At 42.7% G+C, this 22,202-nt stretch overlaps 1 protein-coding gene across 2 annotated transcripts in view; it reads right to left on the bottom strand.

The window, feature by feature from the left end:
- Positions 1–22,202, bottom strand: part of NCAM2 (neural cell adhesion molecule 2) — a 1,306,184-nt gene that overhangs the window by 864,434 nt on the left and 419,548 nt on the right. For both annotated transcript variants that reach the window (XM_086934039.1, XM_086934038.1), the window contains exon 2: positions 15,184–15,258. In XM_086934039.1, the coding sequence (XP_086790165.1) occupies positions 15,184–15,258 (75 nt within the window). The remainder of the gene's footprint in view (positions 1–15,183; positions 15,259–22,202) is intronic.

The following is a 22,202-nucleotide window of genomic DNA, read 5'->3' on the forward strand; positions in this document are numbered from 1 at the left end:
CTGAGTAGTCATCGCTGCAGTGTTGGCCTCCATGGATGCAGTCATGCGGGCCATTCCCTCCCCCACACCTGCCATTGCTGCAGTCATGTTGTCCATGCAGTCCCCCACACCTGCCATGGCCGTCGTCATGCGGTCCATGCGGTCACCCACTCCGGCCACATTGCGCCCAATCTTGTAGAGCTGGAGCTGAATGGCACCTTGCTGCCGTGCCTGGCGCTGATGGATACGCGACATGCGAATTTCGACGCTCATACGCGCCAGCCCCTCTCCATTGCCCCTCCTGCTGATTGCTGCAGTGGTGTGCTGGCGAGACCTGCCACGCCTGCTCTGCTGGCCTGACACTGTGGCTGGCCGCTGTGTTGCCGCTGTAGCGGGCCAGATGTTGTAGCACCAGCTGCTGGTGGTGTCACAGCAGGCGTTGCTGGTGCGGCTGGGACTGGAGGCACACTAGTCGTGGGCCTGGCTGCGGCTGTAGTTGGTGCACCAGACGCAGGGGGCGCGGGCCTGGCTGTGGCTGTAGGTGGTGCGCCAGACGCAGGGGGGCACAATAGTCGCAGGCCTGGCTGTGGCTGTAGGTGGTGCGCCAGACGCAAGGGGCACACTGCTGGTGGACCTGGCTGCTGGTGTTGTTGCAGCGGCAGGGGCTGGTGCCTGTGTTTGTGGTGGCACCTCCTCCTCCTGGGCCTCCTCATCAATTAGCAGCCTTTCGCTGTCGCTGCTTTCAGCGCCACCTGTGAGGGTAAGTGGACGATCATTAGTTGCATGTATCTGTCAGACGTGCAGTTGCTACATGCATGCTGGGTGACATTTCCTGAATGGCTGTGGCTTTGCGTACTTTGGAACCTGTCTGGCTGCATTGTGGTACTACTACATTGTGGCCACACTACATCTCCCACAATGCTTCAGGGCATTCCCTGATGTGCAACAATGGCATGACTATGGGACATTATGGGAGCCTATATGGTCATGGACATTCATAGGGGACAGGGTCGCAGTCGCATGCCACTTACCTTGGGTGTCTTGGGTGGGGCGGGATGAGTCCAGACGTGTGAAGCCAATGCACGCCTCCCTCTCAAGGGTGTCTTCCACCTGGTCCTCCAAGGCTGTGTTAGGAGGGACTGTAGGTCCGCCACCTCCAGTGCCCAATGCCTCTCCAAGGTGCTCCGCCACCTTCTCTTTGGCACGACCTCGGAGGTCATACCATCTTTATTTAAGTTCATCTAGTGACCTATCGGCCACACCCACGGAGTTGACGGTGGAGGCTATTCCCTGCCAGATCCTCCTTTTTTCCTGCTCCGGAACCCTCCTGGAGTCTTTGCCAAACAGTTTGGCATGGTTGGCCACCACCCCTTCAATCAAATGTTCGAGCTCCTGCTCTGAAAATTTGAGCTTCCTCTTCCGCCCTGTGGTGTTGCTGGGGCCAGGAACAGGTTCCTCTGACATGGCAGCAAAGTTGCTGCAGAGTACAAATCACCAGTAGAATAGCAGCAGCTCTCCCACTTGCTCCCTCGAGGTATGCCTCACTGTGATGAATGGGGGTGGGAACTGGCTGCTTCCTGGTTGTGATGTCATCACTGTGCTCGAAATGCGACTTCCCGTTTTCCCGATCTTGCGATTTTGCGATCTCGCAATTAGCGATATCGCAAATAGCGATATCGCTATTTGCGAGTTTGCAATCCCGACGCGGGTAGCCGGAAATAGCGATTTTTCTGCGATTATCGTTAATCGCAAACGGAATTTGCGCCCGTGTGCAATTCGCATTTTTTTATCGCTAATCTTCATGAATTCAGATTTGCGATTTCTCAATAGCGATCCGCAATTTTTCGCTATTTGAGAATCGCAAATCCCGTTTTTCATGAATCAGGCTGATAGACTTTCCAAAATATCGTCGCCAAAATATAGAATGCAAAAATATTGAATTCCTATCTACAAACAGATAAGTATAAAAATATTGAATCAAAAATATAATCTGTAAAAAAATAGTCAGTCAAAATATCGAATTTTTTAAATGTCTTAAAAGTAATTTAAAATTATTGAAATATTAAATATAATTAACTAAAATATACTTAAAAACACTCAAATAACCTTAAAATTAAGATATAATTAATTTAAGTTAAAAAAACATAACATTTTATTTTTTAATACATATATATTAATGTAATATTAATAAAACATTTACAATATTTTTACCATAGGATAGCAGGAGGGTAACATTTTATATTACCACTCCAGTGAGTGCAAGAGTAGAGAAAGCGTTGTATAGCGTAGGGGTAAAAAATACTATTCCCACTCCAGTGAGTGCAACAGTAGTGAGAGCGTTAGATATCATAGGGGTAAAAATACTATTCCCACTCCAGAGAGTGAAAAAGTAGGGAAAGCGTTGGATAGCGTGGGGGTAAAAAATATTATTCCCACTCCAGAGAGTGCAACAGTAGGGAAAGAGTTGGATAGCGTAGGGGTAAAAATACTATTCACACTCCAATGAGTACAACAGTAGGGAAAGCGTTCGATAGCGGGAGGGTAAAAATTACTATTCCCACTCCAGAGAGTGCAACAGAAGGGAAAGTGATGGCTAGCGGGAGGGTAAAAAATACTATTCCCACTCCAGCAGCGGTATCCGCAATGTCGGGGCGGGGGTCCCAGCCGGGACAGGACTAAGCAAATGCTCAAAATGCAGCCCCCAGCCCCCTTCTGCCCCCGGGCAATGCCGGGGCGGGCTGCTAGTTCCCTTATAACCCACAACCTGCTACGGAATATAAATTAAGAAAATTAACATAATTCACAATTATTCAATTAATATACATTAATTACCAATTAATAAAAATTAATTACCAATTAAAAATTAAAAAGAAATCCAAAATGAAAACCAATAAATACATTAAAATATTTAATTAATGACAATTTAATTACTTCCCACCCTATTCCCCTATAAACCCACAACCCGCTACGGAAAATAAATTAAGAAAATTAACATAATTAACAATTAATCAATTAATAACATTTAATTGTCAATGAATAAAAATGTATTACAATTTAAAATTAACAATAAATTCAAAATGAATACCAATAAATAAGTAAAAATATTTAATTAATTACAATTAAATTACTTCCCACCCTATTCCCCTATAAACCCACATCCCGCTACAGAACTAAAAAGCTAAATTTAATTAAAAATAAATAATAATTGCTAAAAATGTATATTTAATTTAATATAATTATTTTTTTTCCCACCCTATTCCCCTATAAACCCACAACCCACTACAGAATTAAATTACGCAAAAATTAAATAACATAAAATTCATTACTTAAAATAAATTTAACATAAATTACAAAAATTAATATGCACTTTTCACACATATACTAACATACAAAACACTTAAAAAAATTCGATATTATTAAAAATTCCATATATTTGATGCCTATATTGTATACTTAGATATTTTGACTTCGATATTTTGACAATCGATATAACTTACCTTCAATTCGATATATTGTGTCTTTTCGATATTTTGTCCATTCTATATTTTTACTTCGATATTATGTCCATTCTATATTTTGGAATCGATATTATGTTTACCTTTACCACTAGTAGACAGAATCAGTGGTTTAGAAGACACTTACTAACTTCTTTAACAGTGAAATTAGAGACCTTGTTGACCCCCTTGTCCTCTGCCCTAATCCACTGCATCTATTGAGCATACTAAGATGCCAGGTGATGCCAGTGCTACCAGCGCTACCGGCGGAACCTTGTACCCCCAGTCCTGGTACTAAGGGCTAGAACATGGTCTTCAGTTCATTTTAGTGTTGCAGCCGTTGATGGGCTGGAGAAGAAGAAGGTCCCACCATGAAAAAGGGGCTTTGGCTGGGGTAGGCTGCCTCAACAGGAACATAATTTACAGCCAACCAGAAGGGGCTACCAATCCCGCCTGTCCTTGCCACCTGAGTGCTGTCCCAATCTGATAGTTTTAGTAAGTGTACCTCCCATAGGAAATGATAAATTGAGAACCATATGGAGCTTAAGAACAAAGTCTGCCACTGGCTCGTCCGTAATGCTGGTTTTTCCCTGCATGAGATGAACAACACATTGTTGGTGCGGAGGGTTGGTTTGGGTAGGCCGCCTACCTAAAACAATAGAAGGGGACTGTGTGGTTATGAGTTTTTTATAGACTTTCCCAGTTCAGTGGTAGAAGGCCTCAGCTACAAGGAGAGCCACCAAGAGAGATAATGGGGGAGCCAACCTCGTCAGAAGAAAAATTACGTTTGTGCTTCTATTAGGATTGGATATCTACGATTGACTTGTGCCGATGGATCAGGTAACAGGTTACCCAAAGGACAGTGCGACGTATGTAGGGAATAAGTCTGCTGCAATCGTAACAGCAGCCTTCAATGAAGACTGCTTCCCACTAGTAGGGGGAAGATCGAACAATCCTGCTGTAGACAAAGGCCCTGATTCACCAGTCTACGATGACACAAGTGCCCGGCAGACTATCCCCCTCTCCACTACCCCAGGGAACAATACACTCTTATCCTGGAATATTGCAGATTTGATGAACTAGTTGCGTTGCCTTAAATGGGCAAATTTTGTGGATCAATTTGAAATATGTGCTTTTCAGGAGACCTGGGCTACAGGTTCTTTATTTTGTGCAGTGGATCGTCTGCTTTGACCAGCCCACCCTAGAAGGCAGGAGAGGTCATCCTTCAGGGGGTTTGGCAATTTGGATCAGTGTCACATTTGTTTGTTACTTTAGAGGGCTAGACATAGGTTCTCCTGATCTCTTATGTGTGAACTTAAAACTTAAAATTTGCCAAGGAGTTTTTCCTATGGGTGTACAACTATAAGGCTGACCCGGCAGTAATTGACCTAGTTAGTGGCCACCTCGTATCTCTTCCATCTGATGCAATTATAATAGTGATGGGGATTTTAGTTGTTGCCTCAAATCTTTTGATGCTGGGTTTGGACTAATCATTAGAGAAGAGGGTGAACTATGGGCAATACCTGCTCTTACTCTACTACCTGTAAGGAGGTGGTCAGTGGTTGTTATGCAGATAAATGATAATGTCCTTAGCAATGGGTCGAGAGCATGCAATGGGAGAACACCCTCAAACAAGGATGGGAGTGACAAGTTTAATCAAAAGGGTGCCTTGAGTCGATTAGATTACATTCTGTTGGATATTAGGCTATTGGCCATAGTCGTTGACAACTTACTCTTTGTTCATTGGGGCTTAACGGCTCCTCTTGTGCCAATGAGCCATTCAAGAGGAGGCTGGTCACCTCAAGTACCTGCCGAAGGCTGAGGTGGAGTGTCATTGCCTCAATACAGTCTTTCCAAAAGCGGATTTATGTGTCTCTTGCTGAAGTCCTAGAATCAGTCTTATTGTTGGTGGGATTTTCTTTGACAGCGGTCGAATGGGGGTACCTTGATACCATTGATAATTTTATGTTTTGTGCATTTAAAGATCTTTTTATTGTGGAATTCAAGTCCGGCCCTAGAATTACAAAGGTAGCTCCTTGGTGTAACACAACTTGTAGAGCGGCCCGAAAAACACTATCTGACTCTATTAGAAGTGGCAAGAGCTATCTAGTTAGGGAAGCAAGGGCCTCCTATAAAGCCTTGCTAGGTAAGGCAAAGAGTGAGTATGAGGTAGGTAGAAAAATGGGAACTCCTGCTCAATGTTGTGAAATCGAGAGACCATCGGCTGTTATGGCATACCTTAGCCGAAAGGACCCTGGACTCAGCCACTCCACTGAACTCTAATATTTCAGCAGTAGATTGGGTGAATCCCTCTTTGGGACTGTACGACTGTGGGGAAAAGCATTAAGCAAGGACATGTATCAGTAGTATTGATGATCCCGCTTCTATGTCAGTAGACCCTGAAAGTATGGAAAACAAGCTGTGTGGGGAGATTCATTCTGAACTAGCCATGCATAATTTTCCCTCAATAGTGTGAGGGAGGTCACCTCATAAAGTGGATTACCCCAGGAAAAGTACCAGTGCTAGATAAAGTGCCTGGGGACTGCTTCAAATCAGAAAAGGACATTGGGAGCCTACACTTTGCCTTGTACTTTGATTGTATCCTGAAAGGCTCACCTATTCCCCACCATGTGGGCTGGGGCTGAGATTGTACCTATCTATAAGAAGAGGTCAGAGTCTCTGCCATCCAACTATTGGCCAATCAGCCTCATTGACACTTCTCAAAGCATTTATGCTGTATACTACTAGATAGGCTGTATGATTGGGTTGACGGTGCAGGCCTAATAAGCCCCCTTCAAGCAGGGTTTAGACCTTGGACCAGTACTATTGATCAAGTACTTCAGCTGCGGGGCATATATTGGAATTATGTCTCCTTGGAAGGTGGGTGGCTCTATCTAATCATCGTTGATCTCCGCATTGCCTTCGACCTTGTCCCAAGGGAGGAACTGTGGAAGGTCCTAACTGCACAGGATGCCCCATGATGCTTAGTTGATGTCATCAGGCTGTTACATTAAAAGGACTACACGCAGGTGAGATATGGTAAACACAAGGAATTGACTACATTTATATCAGTCACATAGGGGGTAAGGCTGGGCTGTATCCTTGCCCCAACCTTGTTTCTTTTGTACATCAACAACTGGTAGCCAATTTAGAGAAGTGCAAACATGATGCACCGAGCCTGGCAGGCACGAAGATTCTGGCCCTCGTGTTCGCAGATGACACCCTACTGATACCTAAATCCCCTATGGGTGTTCAAAATCTCTTGGACCAGTTTGGTCTTTTCTGTGAGCAGAGACAGATTCAAATCAACTTACAAATAATCAAGTATATGTTTTTGAACCGCAGCTTTGCGACTTGTCCAAATCCATTCCTAAGTGGTGGCCTACTTGAGAGTGTCCGTACATTTGATTATTTTGGGTCTTACTCTGACGGAGAATTTTGGTTGGTCAACCCAGATACATAAGTGTAAGCTGAAGCTTGAGGGGTCTCAGGCTCCAGTTTTTGACCTGTTTTCCCGTCCAGCCACATCTTCAAATTGCAAGCAATGGGTGGGTCCCTGTACGAGGGAAAACTGTGGGACCATGAGAAAGTCACATCACTAGAGGTGGGTGAGAACAAATTCATTTGATCCTTGGTAAACCTCCTTACCAGCGCATCACTCCAGCCATTACGGCTAGATCTGGGTCAAAAGTATATTGTCCATAAAGCAGTTTATTAGACCTTTGATGTACTGGAGATGTCTAAGAGCCCCAGTGGACCTAGCTGTGTATCGGGAGGGCTTGGAGGATCTCCGCCGTCTGGCTGGGTTCTACAGGATTCCCTGGCTACGATATATTAAGACCCTTTGCGCTAAGATGGGGTGTGAGCACTTGTGGTTTAAACCTGGATTTTGGAACTATACGACAAAGTCTGCCCTCAAGGGGATGTACTGGAGGTATGTAAAAAAGGAACTGAGTAGAATGAGACATCTGGTCAGCTTGACACTAGCTTTTTTTGGAATTCAAGGATTACTTCTTTATGGAAGAGTACATGGATTCCATTGAAACTCCATTGGTAAGAACCATGTACATCAAATGTATTCTAGGGATTCTGCCATTGCGCACTTTCTCTATCAACTGGAGTCCCAGTGGTAGTGAACCTAATTTGACCTGCTCTTTTTGTCCTTAGGCAAGGAATGTATCAACCATGTATTATTTTTCTGCCAGCGATATTTAAATGAGAGGGAAAAATTGATACTTCCACCTTGTCGGAGTATGGAGATTACGAACTATAGGGTTGCCTCCATTATTTTTGGTCAGACACAACACCCTTGATTGTCTTTGTTGTGTCCCGTTTTCTAATGGGTTTATGGAGAATCAGGCAGAGTTGTCTTAGTCTCTGAGATCCAAATTGTATTGTCTATTGCTGCTAGTTATGTGTCTTCTTTAAGTTTGTATCCTAACCCTCTAATTTAGTGATCCTTCTTAACAATATGCTACTGGTAATAAGTCAATGGCTCTGGCCATACTGCAAAAAAAAGAAACAACGACCTGTGACGATTTTTCCAGTTGTTACACATGTAATATTCCAAAGGTTTAGGGTTTTTAAAGACTTTATTGGTGTTAATGTGTTATGATGTTATGTGAACTGCATCCACGTATGCACTTTTATGGCAGTATCTGCCGAATAAAGATTATGATGATAACTTGCACTGCATAAGTTTCCAAATCTGTTTTGAACGTTGATCACTGCAAAAGCTGGAGGTACTATTAACGATTTAAACTTGGACAAAAAGGACGATCATAAGTCTATATTAATTTAGCAACTGTAATTGCCTATAAAGTTCTTCTAAAGAGCTTCCTCACTTAGATATTAAAACTGGAAATGGATATCAGTGCAATAGCGAATGCTTTTGGACCATTGAGTGTAAACTATTACTAATATCCACCAAATGTTCACATACTAAATAAACATCTATGTCAGAATCTTTTTGCAAGTCTCTGCTGTCAAAGTACACATGAATTGCGAAAAACACTTTTAAATTGGGTCAAATATCTAAATAAAGCAAGGCCAATTGGTGCATTTATTAAAATGCTAGCTGATGTCTTACTGTTTATATAGTTAATTTCCTAATAGTTAATATATTTCCACCTAAAGGTAATCATATTGGTATCAGTAAAGTTCCTCTAAATGAATGTGCAAAGTAATATTTTGTGTTCAACTAAATTATCTAATTTAAATCTTACTATTGAGAGAATTATTTTCCTTAGTAATAGGAAAGTATTTCAAAATAATGTTTGTAATATTTTTATCTGAACTGCAGCATTTTCCCATTCCCTTAAAGATGAGACTGTCAGAGAGAGCGCAAGTATTTTTGTGTCATGGAAGTGATTTTAGGCTCTGGCAGAAAACAGATGTTGTTTTGAAAAATAGCAAACTCTTGTGATCTAATGAAGTACATGAAATATGGTTCTTTACAGACAGACATGACAGTTTAGACAAATAATCAATGTCCTAATCACTCACATGGGAAAACAGAACGATATGTTTGGCACTATAGACGTGGATTCGGACAAAATCTTTTCAAGCAGGCAATGTGCTACAATACATTCCGTGCGTGGCAAAATGACTGCAACGGAGCGCTTTATCGGTGCTCCTCTGGAGCTGCCATGAGATCTGCATTTCCACCTTCAATAGTGAAAGCCTGTGAGGACCGGTTTTTGTTGCAGAAAGCGCGCGGTGAGCGCTTTTACTGCTTTTGTACAGCCGGGGCTCTGCCTAAAGGGCCCTGTGCTGTTGAGGATTGCTGAGGTAGGTAGGTAGAAAACCCGTTTATTTCGAAAATTGTCCATAAAACATTCTAAAACTCAATTGACAATTAAAATGATTAAAACTCTGTTTAACGAGCCATTCCAACTACCACATCTAAGTAACACATGTCTGAGAACAGCTCCACAGCTTTCCTCCTATGGAGAACATCAGATTTAAAACACAGAGGTCTTAAAAACTTAATTCAATTTGCAAAATAAAGACACAATACATAAGTATATATTCAGTAGGGAGCATTTAACGTTCGGGGGGCAGGGGCAGGGACCACTATTATTCTGAACCCTAGCCCAGTATGGGTGAGTTGAATAGATTGGGTTACATCCCACCCTAACCCTTAATATTTCATTTCGCAATCCTGGGTCTGGTACCTGTGATAAATAAGGGAAAATGGTGCCCTGGCCCAGAGTGGGGATTGAGATACTGATGGATGGTTTCTTGCTCAGGTAAGATAGGTCATTTGATTCAGACACCAAAGTAACAGATTCTTTCAATGCATGCTCGCCTGGAAAGGGGAACCACCATGTGATTGTACCACTATCTGAATGAAGGTTCCTAAAAGCAATTATTCTGTTTCCTACTTTCTTTGCCCACATTCTTTCACTACATTGAATTTCTTCCCAGAACAATTTGGAGACTTTAGACACCTCATCATCCTCCAAAAATGTACTAAGGTATCTTAGGGCCCGAGCAAAGGTCACCAGGTTCCAGGAGACCAGATTGCACTCTCTCCTGATGGCTTGAACGATGGTGACTTGTGGGAGTGATTAAAAGCCTTTTAAGCACTACCCCATCTAATCTGTCCCATTCATGTGTAGGATCAAGGGAAAAAACCGCTCTTCCATACAGACCCAGCAGAGGTATTTTCCCTTCGAAAGCTGTTGCTGTTGAAGATCGCTGAGGGATTTGGGCACTTCCCTGAAAACATCTAAGTGCCACTGATTTGAGGAGAAGGTGGTGTTTGTCCTGGTGCGCCCCCCATTCAGCAGGGGAACGTAACTAACAGGCTGTGAAGAAGGGTCTCTAAAAGGGAAAGACAGCGTGAACGGCTATAAAAAAAACATTTCCTTCATTCACCGGGATTCACTGTGTGATGCTACCGGAACCCCCGTGTGACGCCACTGGAATGAAGCTTACAGGAGCAGGGTATTGTCTGTAGCCATCCAGCATGCTTGCGCCATTGAAGGAGAACCAGACAAGCCCTGCTGAAGTCCCTCTGTGAGTGGAGTAGGAAAAGTTAGGTCGCCAGCAGGAAAGTGAGGCCTTCAGCCCCGAGGAGGTGGAGGAGATCCTCTGGCATTCCGCTGGGAGAAGTAAAGGAGGCCCACAAGCAGGAAGGTGAGACAGGGCTCAGGTTCAGCAAATGCACTAAAACTGGGTTCAGGCCTCCAGTCCTAGGACCTGCTGCGCCTCAATCTCGCAGACGCGTGGAGGCTAAATCAGGATGGAAGGCCCCAGCGAGGCCTACACAGTTGCCTACAGGTAGTGCAGGTTTGAAGCCCTGGACAGCCCTTGCAGCTACACTGCCTGATTGCGGCCAGCTGCTTCATTCAGCACCTACCTTTGGGGGACATTTTGGACTCTTATCGCCATTATTGTGCAAGCCCAGGACGATCCAGAGCAGGAACCAGCTAAAGAGAAAGAGCATGGCTGGGGGATTCATACGCCCTGTGGGGCCTCTGAAGAATTGAGGTGAACTCATTTGGCAACTAACTACTGCAGTTTGATGACCTAATGTTGTGAGTTATTCCAGTTACACCTGGCCACGATAGAGTGACGAGTACCCTTCTCAGAAAATGCCTAATATATATATTGATGGAGTAAAGTGGTATTTTCATATTGTTCATGCCATGGGCAACTTCTAAGCTTTTGCTTCAGTGCACTACAAGTATTATGACAATCGCCTAGTGGCAAAATGATTTACGCCCTATGTGATATTATGACAATTGCCTGTTGGCAAATGGATTCTTGTCTTATGTGATTTGTGGCCTAATGTGATGTCAGGACAATTGCCTAGTTGGCAAAGTGATTTATGTTTTTGGGGTCTAGGTGTTTTATATACAATATATGAGATATTTTTTATATAACCTTGAGTAGAGTCTCTTTTTGTGGTGTGCCTAGTGTGTCAGTGGTGTGTGTGTTGCTTAAATGCTTTACAATGTGTAAAGCCTGACTGCTCTGCCTAGCTACCAAGGGTTTGAGCAGGGGTTATCCTGAGTGTGTAACTCCCTTACACTGAATAGAGCTGTGGGTTCGTCCGGGCTTAGGTGCATAAACTAAACAACCAGAAACCAGATTTCTAACAAGTAGGTATGAGTTACTTGTATTACTCTTGACTTTGTCAAGAACTTCGAAAGCACGCCAAGCATGAGGCCGGCTTACTCCTGAATTCTAGGTGTTTTATATACAATATATGAGATATTTTTATATAACCTTGAGTAGAGTCTCTTTTTGTGGTGTGCCTAGTGTGTCAGTTGTGTGTGTGTTGCTTAAACGCTTTACAATGTGTAAAGCCTGACTGCTCTGCCTAGCTACCAAGGGATTGAGCAGGGGTTATCTTGAGTGTGTAACTCCCTTACACTGAATAGAGCTGTGGGTTCGTCCGGGCTTAGGTGCATACACTAGACAACCAAAAACCAGATTTCTAACAAGTAGGTATGAGTTACTTGTATTACTCTTGACTTTGTCAAGAACTTCGAAAGCACGCCAAGCATGAACCGGCTTACTCCTGAATTCCAAGGGTACTAAAAAGTAAATTGAAGCAAACTCTTTGTAAATTGGGCCACAGAATTCAAAAACAAATCATGGAAAATCTTTTGAGAAGCAGACCCAAAGTGCAAATCCCCAAAAAACCAAAGCATCCTTTCATTCTTCACTGGTTGAACAATTAGTTCCCAAAACATTATTTATTACTATAGTCACTGCTCCGTGGCTGATAAAGTAAACACATTGGTGCGGGTACCATTTGTGCCTTTGACTTATGAAAAAGTCTACCTTCAGACTTAGTCTTTTTTAATGGAGCTTAAATTCTCCAGTGGGGCAAGTCTGAAGCTCTCTCTGATGAAGTCACAACACGATCAGAAATTTGTTTGGTGCAAAATCCTGCTGATGCTTCAGAGATCTTAGAAGTGCAAACATTTGTTAAGTCCCTACTTTTCACAGTTTCTGAAGTAGCTAATCGTGGTTACTACACAGAGCTTTGGGGCCAAGGCTCACTCCAGCAGAGGCCACCAGCAGGGTCCAGTCCAGTTCCATTTACTACTGGTCTGCTGGGCAGTTTTATAATTGTGTTCCCTGTAGCCATAAAGGTGGTCAAATGACAGGTGCCCCTTGGAGTCAACTTCTTAGTCTTTGGTAGATGTTGGAACAGGTCCAGTTCTTCAGGCCTGCACACAGGTCTAAAACAGCAAGTCTTGTTCTCTTTGGTTCTTTCATGGTTCTAGAGAGTGTTTTGATGATCTGTGAGCAAGAGCCATGTTTGTAGACTTCACTAGCCAGTAGGTTGGCGTGACGCCTGGACACTCCAGGTTGCAACCTTTCCCACATTTGCAGCATAACCTGTTTTCCTTACGGCAAGCTATTCTCACAGTGCACTATTCTGAGGCACATCATACATGGCAGAATCTCCCTGTCCTTGAAGGGAGCTTGCATGCCAGTCAGGGGTGTACTTATGGAAATAAGCGTCCTTCTCCTTTTTAGCTACATCAAAGTGACTTAGGAAAAGCGCCCTCACTCTCATTGGGCTGGTACCCAATTGGCTACAGAGGGGGCCTACGGGACAAAAGGCTTCACTTCCTTGAGCTCCCCTTATCCTTAACTGTGAATGGAGGGTTTGCCTTGGTCCCTTTGAAGTTAATTTAGTTTCTGGACCCTCCCAAACTCTCTTTCCAGTGCTGATATCCATCACATACATCACACGCAGGTCTTACTTTGAAAAGGCTTAAGTCAGTGTTTCTGCTCTGAGAGCAGTTTCTAATTATGATAAGTCTATTGAAAGTTCAGGCTGGTAAAGCACATTTTTAAATGCCAGTTTTGCTAAATAATTAGTAAACATCTGACTTCACCAATCAATTGGATCTTTAATAAATATGAAATATAGTAGTTTAATCACCTCTGTAGCTTATCCCAATCCAAAGTTAGCAGACTTATTTTATCTGTGTGTTAGTGTTTCTCATAGCTACATCTGTACTGTGAAAATAGTTTTTGGGGGCTAATCACTATGGGGCAGATTCACAGAACTAACTTAAGACAAAATCCTAAACTTACTACTTTTGGCATTCACAGAAGTTAGGATTTTGTCTTAAGTTTGTCTTAAGACAAACTTAAGACAGACTTAAGACAGACTTAAGCCAAAATTCAAACTTAAGTCTGTCTTAAGTCTGTCTTAAGACAAACTTAAGACAAAATCCTAACTTCTATGAATACCAAAAGTAGTAAGTTTAAGATTTTGTCTTAAGTTAGTTCTGTGAATCGGGCCCTATAGGTACATTTTTAATGAATATTAAACATAATAGTTTAATCACCTCTGTAGCTTATCCCAATCCAAAGTTAGCAGACTTACTTTATCTGGGTGTTAGTGTTTCTTATAACTACATCTGTACTATGAAAATCGTTTTGGGGACTAATCACTATAGGTACATGCCAACATTAAAGTCTTGTATGTATCACTTTTTTTTTAATACTACGCACCTTACCTTGTGCACAAAAAGGCCTACCTAGAGCTGACTTATTTAATATTTAAAAGTAGTGATCTTTCCTGCTTTTATTGTGACAGGTTTGTCTGCAGGTTCACATTCTGCAGGAGTCAAGCTACACAGGTAGGCCAAAAGCTGTGCTTTTTTTTGGCACTTAGGAGAATGGTACAATAAGTATTGCAGTCCACTAGTGGTATTTAAATTTCAACGCTACAGGGGTACTTTCCTGAGCCATATACTATGGCCTCAAAGTAAAATTAAATAGTCAATTGTGGATTAGCCAATGTTACCATTTTTTAGGGGTCAGATCACATACACTGCAGTGCCACAGGATGCACAGTTTAAAAACTACCAGTCATCAGAAAGAAATGAGTGTGGCCACTCAACAAGAGGCACTTTCTCACAGAAATTCAAATGCCTGATGCAGTAATCCTGAAAACCGATGCCAGGTAGTGTCTTGTGGGTTCAGATTTACAAATTGTTTTAAGAATCAGACCCACTGAGCTCATATCTCTAATCAGTATGAAAATAAATTAGCTTTCAATAATCCCCCACAAATGTTCTTATCTTTTTCATTAACCATCTATGGAAACATAAAAAGCTATCACAAATTCTAAATCACTAATTAGCAGAGAGACATCATCAATGTGTGTATTAGCTTCTTTCAATACAAAACCTAATCTATTTTTGAAAGAAAATAGATGTAAAAAACATAGCAAAAGGAGGGTGACTTTACAGTTAGAGGTTTAGAATACCATTGTAGAGGGGGTTGTTAACCTTCTCAATGCAACATTGTAGACCATTTGTGAGACTTAAAAATGTAACCTGTGTTTAAGGGAGGGAATCAAAGTATCATATTAACTAATAGATAATGAGCAATAATTTCCATCTTGATAGATACGGTGTTGATATGGAAACCTCTATTCAACTTACTTAATTATGAGCAATAAGCAATGATCATTCATTGCTTTTAGTGTATGCTGATGCAATTACTGTTTGTATGTTTTAAACCATTAAAACATTCAAGATATACAAAACATAATGTTTTCATACCTGTATATTATAATTAAGCAACAATAATACTACTAAATCTGTAAAATGTCAACTTCAACTGTTAAAAGCCATTAATTTTCGATTAAAATAAACTTCATTCTAATTTTGTCAAAAAAATCAAAGCAATAATAATAAATATATTAAACGTTTATTTTTACCTGTGCATGTGAAGAACTTGGACTCTCCCACGCTGAGCTCTACCTTGATCAGTGAAATTGTCACTTGCAGAAGTGCTAAAACATACAAGAAACATGAATTGCTTTTTTTCCGCATAATACAAATTAAAACAAAATAGAAACATGTTATCCAGAAATTTGCTTTTGCATTACAGAAAATACATTTTATATGAAACTATAGGTCTTGAATTGTGCTTCTGTCATTGTTTATCCACCTTTATATTTGGTGCATGTTCAATGGATTTCACCATCCAAAATGCATCATCATCAAATGAAGAGAAATTATCTCTGTCATGTTCAAGAGCTATTATTATTATTATTATTATTATTATTATTGCATTTATTGAGCGCACAGGTACCCGCTGGTTTCCCGACGCTTGCCTTGGGAACCCGTCCTGGCTTTTCCCTGTGAGATAGCCCCTACAGGGCATCCCCAAGGTGAAAGCCAGGCATCCCGCCGCAGGGGGGCCGTTGTGGAGATTAAGCAAGCTTAATGCCAAGAGTTGCAGAGTGTGAACCCATGATTAGGTCAGGCACCGAAGCGAGAATTATCGAGTCCATGGACATTTGAGCTCAACACCCTGCCGCGTCGGGAATTGAACCCTGGTCCCGGGTCTGACCTCAGCTTCCGGGTCTGCCTGCTCTACACCGTGAGCCACACTTCTCCACTCGTGAGCCACACTTCTCCACAGCTATTCACAATAAAGGCTAGCCCGTCAGCATCCATTCATGCCAAGACCATGCTCAGCGCCAGGGTCCTTGGTCCTTCACTTCACTTACACAACCCCTGTTTGTCACATCTCTCCACACACTCAACCCTGCTGCTGGTCACTTCACTGCTGCGGCACCATGCCCCACAACACAGAACGAGAATTCACCTGCTTTCCCTGTACATTTTTCTGCATGCTCCTTCCTTAAATACTCACTCCTGAGACTCACCTAACACATCTCAGTCCTTATAGATTCTTGTGGGTACGTACTGGACCTCATTTTTACCTCATTCAACAGTATCATAATCAAACACCCACATCTGTCACCTAGATCGACAGCGCCATGGTCAGTTTCTGAATCAAAATTTTCCATCATGGTAGAACCATCATGACAGGTGCTGATTGCCAACACTGGAAGAAAATATCAGAGGTGCATAGGCCTTTCGCCCTCCACAAAAAACAAACAGGAGTACACAGGCCATTTACCCAACAACATCAGAAATTTTACCAACTAGATCACTGCATGTGCTAAGACCCTAGCCTGTTGGAAATAAAGTCATGTAGCAAGAACACAATTACAAGCCAGCTGGCAAATGGATGTTCTTAGAATGACCAAATGGTACTGCTAGCAACTGGTACGGACGTGTAGATTAAGCTACGAAGAATCAGACAAGGAAGTATTCAACTCCACCTAGGCACACTATCAGCAGCAAAAATGGGAAATAAAAGGAAGGCTCTAGCCGAGCACATCAACATCTCCAGCAGCAAAGAAATGTTCTTGGCCATCTAGGATTTCACCACACTAGCAGCAAACATCAGCAAAATCACCCCAATCAAGGAACTGTGCAATGAACTCTCAAATGTCTTCTGCAACAAAATCATAGTCATCTACGCCAACTTCGAAACACAACTGGACCCCATTAACTTTGCAATAAGTCTTCTGCTATCAGGCAAAGGCAATACCCCTACAACAGGGACCCATGGGGCATATGTATCATCCGTTTTTTTAGTCGCAAACGTTGTGATTCGCAAAAAAGCAGCGTTTGCGACGAAAAAAATCGGAAAATGCAATGTATGATTAAAAACGTATCGCAAAATTAAGGAATCGCTAATTTGTGATTTCTTAATTTTTCATCAGCATTTAAGGGATCGCAAATTGTGATTCCTTAAATGCTATGTGAGAAGCACCCAAATTTGCGATTTCTTTCACAAATGCACTTTTTGGTATTTGTAAAGGTGCCATGTGGCGCACATACATGCCCTTAGGGCATATATGTGTGCCATTTTTGCTCACATGTAAATTTCAGTGGTGCATCAGGGTGTCCTTATGACACCTTACACCCTTGAAATTATTCTCAATTTACGATTCTCAAATTGCGAATCGCAAATTGAGATTAACTTCATATTTATTCCTATGGACCTCCTGGCCCATAGAAATGATTGGGAAAGGATTCCTTAATGGTGATTCACAATTTGCTAATCGCAATTAAGGAATATTAAGAAATCAATAAATTTTTTAGATTTTTTTACATACATTCCCATTTGCAATTCTCAAATAGCGATTTCTAAAAAATTGCAAATCAGGATGTTGATATATATGGTCCCATATCAGCAAAGAGGAAACCACAACAATCATGAATGCCAACCACCATCAGGCCCCATCTGACCTCCTCTGATGCCTGCCCTGCAACGCATTCAACAAAGGCTCAACCCTCATCAGCAAAGTGCTACCCTGTGCTCAACACCTCTATCGACACAGCCACTTTCCCTGAAGTCTGAAAGTGTGCATTCATCACCTCCCTCCTGAAGAAGCCGTGATAAGACCTTGCAAAACTCTCAAGCTACTGACCAATCACCCTACTACCATACCCTTTTGATGTCCTAGAAAAAATCCATCAAGAGATGCCTCACTGACCACCTTTTCAATGACCAGCTCCTCGATGCAACACAATCAGGCTTCAGATGAAATCACAATATAGAGATAGGCCTCTTATAAGTAGCTGACCACATTTAGATGATCCCATCCCGATCAGATTAATTCATAAGGTTGGCATCCAAGGATCTACTCTCAATGGATCTGCACCCTTCTTACTGGAAGGACACCAACAGTCAGACCTCATCTGTGCCGATGACATCACATGCACTCATAAGCTGATGATACAAAATTCATATTGTCCCTCTTGGAAAAAAAGCACAAAAACAGGAACAAGTTCACTGCCTGCATGACTGGTGGTGCCATCGTGATAAAGAGTGAATGTCAGACAAGACGGAATTAGTGATTCTTGGTAAAAAACATCGCACCCGGAACTCTACTTGGTGGCTAACCAACCTTGAACCCACACCTACCCCCACCTCCCACTCCAAGAACCTTAGCATCATCATTTACAGCAAGCTGGCATCATCACAACTTCCTGCTTTCACACCCTGATGATGCTGGGGAAAATCAGCAAAGAGCAATACCAGAAAAACCATCACCCACAACCTCGCCACCAGCAGGCCAGACTATGGGTATGCCCTCCACACCAGAATCATTAAGCAACTCATCATAAGACTACAAGCCATCCTGAATGTGGCAGCCAGATGCATTCTCAACCTTCGATGCAACATAACTTGCATTTGTAAACTGCACATTCACCCAAGGGTATCTTGGTGATGAATGACATGTTTATTGTTACCCAAACCAATGGTACTCATTTTATCGACCTTCAGATGGATGAAAGGCTGAGTAGGCACTCTGGGATTTGAACGTGTGACCATGAGTTCTAACACAGGCCCTTACAGTGGACACGTTAGTCCACTAAGCCATCAGACCGGGCATGTAAGACACACATCATGCCATACAACAGGAAGCTCCACTGGGTATCAAAACAGTAGCGCACTCAGTTCAAACTTCTCTCCCACTCATTCAAAGCACTAAACAGCAGCCACTCTGCATTTAGCCAGCAGCAGCGAGATCACAGTGAGTTTACACACCTCAAGGGGAACATCTTAACATAGCCAAGCGGGGATAATCATGGTAATCGCTCGGGCAAACAGCCCATGATCCAAGCATCAGCCTCAAAGATGTCAGACCAGAAAAGCTCAAAACTTGGCCACTCCCATGCTAAATGCAAAAAGTCATTAGCAGGCAAAGCACAGTGCACCCAGCTTACATCGTCCACCAGACCCATACTGTCTAACTGCTCAGGCGTACAATACACTCTATACAGATATTTAAAATGAATTAAACAAAGCCTATAGTTTGGGGAAATGGCCCTAGATTTAAATTAGCAGTACCACCACTGCTCTTCCCTAAAGGGGATATCCAGAGCAGCAGACCACATCTGGCATGCCGTAGGCATGCAGATCGGTGCAGTTGCCTGTATTCCAGCATAGAGGCATGTGACAAGTCTGTGTGGGGACAGGCTAGTAGGTATCTCCTCTGACACAAAGATTGCCAGCGGGCCTTCAGGAAACTATCATCAATGGCCCGCAGGGCTACTCTTAACTGGTAGTAAGTCAAGACATCGAGCGGTGAGGGGGCACCTGCCAGCCCATTGGCTGCAGGAAGCTACTTACTGCCACGAGCAACTTGACGCTTACTGGGAACTGAAGCTGGTCCACTCCTACCTAAAGGACTCCGCTCTATCCCTTGGGCCGCAGGTGGGGACGGTGGTCTCGTCCTGTATCTACCAGCTGCGCAGGATTAGGAAAGTGGCATACCTCCTTACACCTGATGCCCTCCTGCAGGTCATCATGGCCCTCGTCCTCTCCCGCCTAGATTTTTCAAACGCGATCCATCACGGTCTGCCCAAAACATCGGTGGCTAGACTGCAAGCGGTTCAAAATCAAGCGGCGAGACTGGCCCTAGGGATCCCGAAGTGGCAATCCGCCAGGCCCCTCCTTGCCAAACTCCACTGGCTCCCTGTCACCTCAAGGGCAGCCTTCAAGATCGGCTGCCTCATCTTCAAGTCGTTAGCTGGGTCTTGTCCCGCCTTCGTGAAATCTCTCATCAGACCCTATTGCCCATCCCGGAACTTGAGATCCTCTCATCTTCACTTCTTGACTGTCCCCTCTTACAAGCTCTGCATATCTGGAGGCCGGAGATTTGCATACCTGGCTCCCAAGCTCTGGAACTCTTTTCCTCTTCCTCTTAAAACCTCTAACTCTTTGTCTCTCTTTCGTAAGTCCTTAAAACCTGGCTTTTCCCCCAATCTGGCTAGTCCCTCTGTCCCCTCTACTTCCAACCAGCGCCAGGAAACCCATGGTGTCAGTGCGCTCTACAAGCACCCCTTACAATACAATACAAGGACATTTTCTCCCCATTTGTTGCGTATTTAGTGGTGCTGGGGAACGCAGCTGTTGGTGTGGATGATGTTGCTTCTTGGGGACATTAGTGCCTAATTCTCCTTGATTACGTCGAGTAAGGGGATGGTGCTTCCCCCCACTGCAGGTGCTTTTCATTTTACTGAGCAGGTTATGTCCCAACCGAGCACTTCTGATTTGTGATGGGCTCAACCTACATGCTAGAGATGTAGCATGTGGTGTTGTTTTGGCCTGACGGGTGATAGTGCGCTCTATAAATACATAAAACATGACAGTCTGCTAATTTGAAAGGAGGAGTCCAGCCCAAAGATGAACTAAAGGGCCAGAGATTTTATTTTCCTTAAACAATCCTTTTGCTTCTGAAGGAATACATTTTCTGTATCCTGGACTCACATCTGTGAGTGAGTATCGCATGCAAAAAGCAAAAACACCTGTTCTAAATGTACCAGTTTGCAATGTGTGTGGTCACGTGGGTAAAACCATGTTGCTATAGCTTCTTTCAAGTTCATCTGTGGCAAGACTGGTAGTAGAGAGAGGGGAAATGTGAAGCAAACATAGGAGCAGGTCAGGGCCGAACTGACTACCGGGCGTTTTGGAATTCTGCCGAGCTGGGGGCTGATTTCACTGCGGTGGGGGCTAATTTCGTTCATGGAGACCTGCGTGTACTTCGAAATAATTAAAGCAAAACGAATTTTGTTCAGTAATAGCAGGTCCCCATCAACGAAATCAGCCCCCAGCTCAGCAGCATTCCATACAGCCCGGTCGCCAGTCCGGCCCTAGGGCCCTACTGGGCTGTAAACCTAACGGGAATACATGTAAACATCTAGCTGGCATGAAAACATTTGAAACAAAGTACTCAACGTAGACATATATCACTTAGGCAACTACTAGCTGTTATGTTTTGAATTGTTTTGACTGGTTATAATTTAGTCATTAGTTTGTCTAGTGTTAACAATGTTTGTTTTATGTTTCCAAAAAAATGTTTACAGTTATTGGTGAAACATCGTATCTTTTGATAAGACATGGTTACACAATGTGGCATTAATTAGAATAGTTGTTTTGTACAAAGTAATTATATTGCTCTAGACCATTCGAATGAGATAAAGGTCTTAGACTGTTTTATTTTCTAAAACAGCACTTCCTAAATAGCAGGTAAAGTTACTCTTCTTTACAGCTAAAGCTTCACTATAAGGGGATTCAGTGTGCAGTGCGCTTTATTAACTTAATAGATGAAGGCCTGTACTCAATATGGGTCAGCATAGTGTATCGGGAAATGACTCTGGATGTTGCACAGTGCCTGTAAGAAATTCCATGTGTCTCTGGTCTATCTCCATAATTGTGAGCCATTGGAGTTGTTACAGAAATACTCAGGTAGAAATGTAAGGTTTGCTTTAGATGATGCACCGTAATGATAAACCTGTGTCCAATGAAGCCATGGCGCCACTTAGCAGAATTGCAGATAACTACCATCCTTGAATCCTCTCAAGTGTTTTTGGTGCTGGTGATCTAGAATTGTCATAAAAGGGCTAGTCTGCCAGCGGTAAATGAAACTGGAATAACTGCAGAAACAGAATAAGATTTGCTACATGGTCACATCTCAGTTTCACTGGATACGGTACAGATTTCCGACAATATATCTGCTAATGTTTTAAATGTGGACGCAAACATCCACTGGTGGCAACTTTTGATATTTACTTCCCACACTACTTCAGGAAAATGCCATTGTTCACAAAGTATATGTTGGGCGAACAAAAACACAAATCTTTCATACGCTTACAGATAAAGACTGCTGAACAATATTGCACAAGATGTAATGTTAAAACCACTGCTGTTCTACTTCTTTATTTTTATATCTGGGGAATGTTAAGGTTTTTCCAAACAAATCCTATTGCACCATTAGCACGTAGGTTGTTGCAAATTTGAGATAAACGCAACAGAAATAAAGACAGTAAATAAAAATAAGTATTTTGACGAAAAAACAGAATC

The sequence above is a fragment of the Lissotriton vulgaris genome, chromosome 8 (assembly GCF_964263255.1).
Source record: "Lissotriton vulgaris chromosome 8, aLisVul1.2, whole genome shotgun sequence".
In the NCBI taxonomy this organism is placed as follows: domain Eukaryota; kingdom Metazoa; phylum Chordata; class Amphibia; order Caudata; family Salamandridae; genus Lissotriton; species Lissotriton vulgaris.